Source organism: Nicotiana tomentosiformis, chromosome 11, assembly GCF_000390325.3.
Source record: "Nicotiana tomentosiformis chromosome 11, ASM39032v3, whole genome shotgun sequence".
NCBI lineage: Eukaryota > Viridiplantae > Streptophyta > Magnoliopsida > Solanales > Solanaceae > Nicotiana > Nicotiana tomentosiformis.
Window position 1 is genome coordinate 16,817,004 of NC_090822.1, and position 7,281 is coordinate 16,824,284.

A 7,281-nucleotide genomic window follows, 5' to 3' on the forward strand; every position below is an offset into this window, starting at 1 on the left:
AATTCCAAATTGTTATGAAGGAAATATCTGTTCATTAGAACTGACATGATGTGCATATAGTGTATTTATGATTTACTTAACCATCAAGTATTAGCTGTACTATTATTATAGTTAATGCATTTGGACCAAAAACATATTTCAAAGAAGTTAAAGGGTTCACCATGCAATTAAAGGAGAAGTATCCCAAACCCAATATGAAAAGGAAATAGCAGTTGGACTCCTATAAATAGATACCTCGAGTGGTGCTTAGGTTTGCCAAACCAAATAGCCCAAACGGGTTTAGAAAAAAAAGAAGGAAAAGAACTCTTCTAGTTTTCTCTCTCTTCTCTCGATTCCTCTGCTCTTTCTCTAAACAGTTACACAACAATGGCGGCTACTCGGAAGTCAAGCGGACCGGTTCTCCGGTCACTTTCACCGGCTGGAAGATTTTATTCTCCGGGTCAAAGGACCGGTTCTGCTTTTGCTTCCTCAACTTCCGGTTTTTCAACCGGTTCACATACAATTCTCCACAGATCAACTTCTCCGAACCGTGTGAACTTATACAGCTCAAGGTCGTCATCTCCGGCGTCATCCGTACGGTTTTCTCTGGACCGTTCGACTTCACCGAGCCGGTCTATTTCTGCTTTAAACCGGAATCACGTGGTGCAGAACCGGAGTTATAAATCCTTGCCTAGTAGCGGTCAGAAGAAGACGTGTATGTGCTCGCCGACGAATCATCCAGGTTCGTTCCGATGTAGTCTACATAAGAATATTGTTGCAAGCAGTAGCCGTGCGCCGTCGTGCAATCCGAATCAGTTGCATATGAGGCGGTCCGCCATGACGAACTCACTTGTGAGAATCGGAACTGTAGAAGGTGATTTGGTGAAGAGAGCGTTAGCCGCTTTGATTCGTCCTTCGTCTCATCAACAGCGCCGCCGAGGCGATTTCCAGCATAGACCTAGTCGGCTTTCTGTCATGTCCAAAGTCGAGGATTCGTAAAGCAGATAGCCGTAGAAAATCCTATGCCCTAAGATCCGACTGTGTATAGACTTCTATAGTTACGATTTTTTTTTTATAACTATAGCATAAAAAATCCTCCAATTTTTGGCATTTTTGTCCATGGAGCTTCAAATTCTGATAATATATCGGTAAAATCAAACTCCGTAAGGCCTAAATTAAATTAATTTAATTGATAACAATTCAGAGTCAATTTCTTCAATGTTTTTTATTATCATAATCCATTGCTTCACTCGCCAAACCAGTTATCACATCAATTCCATTTCATTTACCGATATCCATTCTCCGTCACCGTTATCCGTTCTCCATTCTCCTCACCGCTATCCATTCTCCGTTACCGTTATGCATTCTCCGTTACCGTTTTCCATTCTCCATTCTTTTTCTGTTTGGTCAGGCTGTACGCCGTATCTGTCCCGTGGTTGTATGCGTGATTTCCGTGTATGTATGTCAAGGTGGAATATATACGTATCTAGGTACTGCGGAATTACATATATATACGTACGTGGAGGCGGTATACGTACGTATATATGTATTTTTTGTTTTAGTTATATACATACGTATTTTTTGTTTTAGTTATATACATATTTAGTTTATTTTATTACTTTTGATTTATAAAATTTGAAGTTGTGACTGACTATATTTGTTGTTTTTTACGTTGCAGGTATTTGATGGTTAGATTCGTTTGGCAGGACTTGAACAGAATCAGGAACATTATCAGAGACCAGAATGAACAGAGGATAATTAAAATTTTAAACATATTTTGGACAACATAGATTTTTGCACTAAATAGATAATTAATTGATTACAAAGATGCTTAATTGAAGTTAATCAATTTTAAAAACAAATAATGGTAAAAGGTACTTTTTTAGCCACAAAAACAAATAATGGTTCGGGTGACCCTTTAAGTTGGTTTGGTAAGTAACTTTGTCATGATTATATTCATTGCCTTTTTTTAATAGGATTTTCTTTTCAACATTTACAAAAGCAATATAGTAATCATGAGTCATGACGTTAAGATTATTAATTTGAAACAGATGGAACACTTCGACTGCACACAATATATGTATAAAAATAATATCATATACTTTAATGGTAACTGGATTTTCCCACTGTATATATAAGCTATTTTCTTAGATAACTTGCTTTTGGTTCCTTCGGTCGAATAGCTACTATAAAGTACTCCCTCCCTCTTAAATTATATGTTAGTGCTTTTACTTAGGAGGTATTTTTGATTATTTGCCTTTATTTATATTTTATTAGTATTTGAACAATTATAATATTAGTTCATAATTGAGGTGTTGATAATTTTTAAAAATAATTATTACTCAGGTTAAAATAAAAAAACAATATAATTTGTTTTGAATTTTTAAAATGATAAACAATTTGAGAGAAATATATTTAGAAATTACGACAGTTAATTTGGGACAGAAGGAGCAACATTAGAAAGATATCAAAGCGTATTTTTTATTGAAAATGATTTAAGTCTTTAAATATATAAGTTATGTTTTTTTTACTTTGTGTTAAAACAAGGTCTATACAAAAGTTGCTCATTTTTTTCTACTTTGAGTTAAAAGATAGTTTCACAAAATATTCCTTTTGTCCATGTTTGACACTATCTTTTTAGTCATTTGAAAAACTGGTCATCTATATATTAAGTTTGAAAGTATTTAACTTAGATTATTTATTGTAAAAATACAAATATCATAACAAATTTAAGAACACGAGTTCCAAGAGTCTTAAAATTACCTAAATTATAAATACTATATTTAAGTTCATATATTTTAAAACCTTCATTTATTCTTTATTTCCATACCTGATCAAATAAGTGTATATAATTAAATTGTAAAGAATATATAATAAGCACTACTATAACGCATGAGTTCAGCAATATCTTAATTATACCGTATAAATAACCTATACGTATTTCCAATTTAAAGCGTATCATTTTTCAACCGCTATGTTAGTGTACACGACGTCACTAAAGACAAAGTCGTCGATAGTTTGGAGCTGCTGCCCATAGTGTAACACATTAGGAGAGACTGAGAGAGCAGACAATTACAGCTAACAATTTGCTAAACCCATTAAATTTACATTGGGATAATTGACATTGGTTATTTATTAAGAATCCTATACTAACATATCTAATGTTCTCAATTTAACAATTAATAACATGGTAGAATAAATAAAATTCGTTCACTTTTAATTAGAAAATTTGTGTTTAATCTACGAATGAAAAAACATGTACAAGAATTAATTCAAATAACCGCCTACTTAATATCTTAAATTAAAATATTTGAATAAAAATCCAAAAATATAATAGAAAACACTATTTGCGAATCCGGATTGGTTGAAGTACCAAAACAAATATAGAATGAAAAACCAAAAAAAGTTCTCAACCTATAGCATTGACTTTTCTGTAACAAAACTATAATATAGGCACCTAAAAGGAAGTGGAGGTATGAAAGGTTTATGGAAGTACTTTTGTTATAATCTCAACAGCTTCAAACCTATTATTTAACAGCTTCAAACCTATTATTCAACTCAGTTCATAACTTCATATCTACTTCATTATAATTTATAGTATTGCTTCCTAATTTCAACAAAAAAAATGATAGTATTATATTTGAAGTGTCAAACATTTTGTTAACCCCACTTTGTCGAGTTTCTCGCTAATTATCAAAATCTGTTGTTACACTAATCTATCTGACGTGCTTTTTCTATGATGTAAATCTTAAAAAGAATTAAGAAATCGACGAGAAGTAGCATTGTAAATCATGTCTCTACAATTCTTTTTAGACATAGGGAATAGTATTATTTTACGAGAACAAAGAAGTAATCAAGTATTCCCTTTGTTTCAATATATATGTAATTATTTTCTTATAGGAAAAGTGTCAAATATGCTTATGAATTATTGAAAATAGAGCACTTATGCCCTCCATTTGTATTTAGGTACAAAATTGTCCTTGCCGTTAATAAAGTTGTTCACTTTTGCCCCTCCCCACTAACAGACTCTACATCAAGGACAATTTTGTACCCAAATACAAATGGAGGGCATAATTGCTCTATTTTCAATAGTTCAATGGCATATTTGACCATTTTCCGTAAAAATAATACTTTTTTGCTGAGTTGAAAAAATCCAAATATGCCCCTAAACTATTAAAAATAGAGCAATTATATCCTCCGTTTGCATTTGGGTACAAAAGGAGGGCACAATTTTGTACCCAAATACCCACATAAGAGAAATGTAAAAGTGGAATTTGTGATAGTACCTTATGGATGTATCGATATGCGGTTGCAAATTAAAATAGGAAGATGAAACAAAAAAAAAATTCACCATTAATTACTTGGTACTCTAATAATAAGATTTTGCATTAAGAATTGATATTACAATGTAAAAGGTCATTTTATTAAGAATACACCAATGATGAACAATGACATTGTATCCTTTGAGCAGATCCGGATTCGAGTCCCTCTAAAGGGGTATTGTTTGGTTATCTTACATGCTAGGACTTGGGAGTTCAAAGAATATAAAAATCAAATCACACATATTTGATTCGGTAAGAAAATAATAAATAAAAAAAGTGAAGTAGGAGGTTGTGATCAGCTGGCCGAAGGAATTTTTCGGTGAGATTTCTCGTCATTGTAGTAATTACTACGTAAAAGATATGGCAAGACATTCCTTTCCCTCTTTTTTTTTAAGAGAATACTTTTTCTCCAACATGTATTTTCAACTCAGCGAAAAAGTATTATTTTATACGGAAAAGAGTCAAATATGCCCTTGAACGAAAATAGAGCAATTATGCCCTCCGTTTGTATTTGGGTACAAAATTGTCCTTGATGTGGAATCTGTTAGTGGGGAGGGGCAAAAGTGAACTACTTTATTAACGGCAAGGGCAATTTTGTACTCAAATGCAAACGAATGGCATAATTGCTCTATTTTCAATAGTTCAGGGGCATATTTGAATCTTTTCCGTTTTCTTATTATACCATTTTGTTTTAACAAAAATAATATATTTTTTTGTATTTAAAAATAATTAACTTTAATTTTTTTATTTTATCCTTGATGAGAAATCTTTTATTGTCAAATAAATGTTATGGTATATTTAACCATACATGTTTCAAAAAATTTATAGCCACAAATATTATGGCATAAGACTATAAATATGTATAGGGAGAAATACGACATGACTCATGGCCGCTTAAAGGAAGGACACGTGGAACACAAGATGGAGATGGCCACCGAACATAGCTATTCAGCTTGTCACCGGAAGGAATAACGATCATAAAAGGAGTATTAAATGATTTGCGCCATGTAACATTTAATATGGAATATTTTGCAGCATTAAGGATGATGACTCGTTACAAGGAATTTAGCATTTATGTCTAACGTTACATCTTCATCAATGGCCCTCATAATTGATATTAAAGAAGGGCATGATCCTAGGACTTCCTTCCCTAGACATAACTATAAATAGAAAGCTCAGTTATCATTGTAATGGACAAGAATTTTCTGGCTAACTTATATTACATTCTATACAGCATTTTAATATAATTTGATTCTCTCACTTTTGATCTTATCATTGTTGTGCCCGGAAAACTTTTTTATAGACTCATTAGCCCTGTTGTATCATTTACATTCTAAGGATATGCATTTCATATTTCATCAGTTATTTCATTACTTTTTGGATCAAACTAATTCACTTGTCTAGAAATCACGAACAAATTCAACTGTACCGTTTTTCGGGTAAACAGTTTGGCGCCCACCGTGGGCCTAGATAGCCGTGTAATTAAATTGATCCTTGCCTTTTTTACTAACAAGTTTGATTATTTTTGTCTTAGCAAAAATCACAAAAGAAATGGCAGATAACACTATTAACGGCACGCGCAACCCTGAAATTTAAGGGGAGCAACCTCAATTCGAGGATACAATCTGTGACACTCACAATGGGGAGAACAACGCCGCAACAACGCATGATGGGCGATACCCTCGACAGGTTCGGGAGAGGACTCCTGATGATGCTGATGAGGAGCGTGTAGCGGGTGCAGTGAGGGTCCTGCAAGAGCAACATGCAATCATTCTAGGCCATCTCATACAGCAGGATTAGGTTATGATGGAACTAAAGCATGCGCTATCAGGTGCTTCAAATGAGTGAATAGGCGAGATCCAATTCCTCCCGAGGTTCCCGCAAACCAAACGACGCGGAGAGTCGACAACAACACTCCCAAGGGCGAAGTTGGCTCTGATGGGTCCGGAGGGAGTAGATCCGACCTCAACAACGATAACGATCTATTCAAGGAAAAACTTTTGCGGTTCATGAAGGAAGTAAACGCCTGCATGGATTAAATTCCGGGCGCACCACCAGTATTGAATGGCCCAAACTCAAAGAAGTATATTCAGTTACCGTACAAGCCGAGTGCGGCCCTGAAACTAATCCCGAAGCAGTTCAAAATTCCCGAAGTGCCAAAGTATGATGGAACTTCAGATCTGTAAGAGCACATTACCACTTATACAACAGCAGTGAAAGGAAATGATTTGGCTCCTCACAAAATTGAGTCCGTGTTGTTGAAGAAATTTGGAGAGACTCTCACGAGGGGAGCTTTAACGTGGTATTCGCTATTGCCCGAGCATTCCGTAGATTCCTTTGAGGTGCTCGCAGATTCTTTTATCAAGGCTCATGCCAGTGCCAGAAAAGTGCAGGCCCGAAAGGCCGACATATTCAGGATCGCGTAGGGAGAGTCCGAATTATTGCGAGAGTACGTCACTCGGTTCTAAAAGGAAAAGATGTTACTACCGGCGGTCCCGGATGAATGGGAAGCTGAAGCATTCACCAAAGGTTTAAATCCGAGAAGTTCGGATGCTTCCCGGAAGTTGAAGGAAAGTCTGCTCGAGTTCCAAGCAATGACTTGGGCGGATGTCCACAACCGGTACGAGTCAAAAATAAGGATCGAAAACGATCGGGTTGGTTTACCATCGCCATCAAAGGACGGGAGAAGAACAAAGAAAAAATGAAAGATGATATTGACACAGATAGACGGACTTCGAGGGGCTGATTTTTGCCCTACAAATGGACAGAAGGCCGCGACAGGAGTTTTCGGATAATAGACAAGTTCACCGTTGATAGAAGGACAGATCATGGCTGGAACAATAGATCGCTGCAGGATAAAGAAATCTGGGGGTTGCGAGATTCTTCTTACCCAAAGTTATCAGAGTGTAACTTCAATATCAGTGTAGTAGAGTTGGTGTCGCCCATAAGGAATATCAAAGAGGCACGATTCCCAAGACCT

General features: G+C 35.3%; 1 protein-coding gene across 1 annotated transcript; it reads left to right on the plus strand.

Annotated features, from left to right (window-relative positions):
• Window positions 1-245: 245 nt before the first annotated feature.
• Window positions 246-1,089, plus strand: LOC104114205 (uncharacterized). Its single transcript, XM_009624589.4, has one exon. The coding sequence runs from the start codon at window positions 367-369 to the stop codon at window positions 976-978; it is 612 nt and encodes a 203-aa protein (XP_009622884.1). The 5' UTR covers window positions 246-366; the 3' UTR covers window positions 979-1,089.
• The last annotated feature ends 6,192 nt before the right edge of the window (window positions 1,090-7,281 follow it).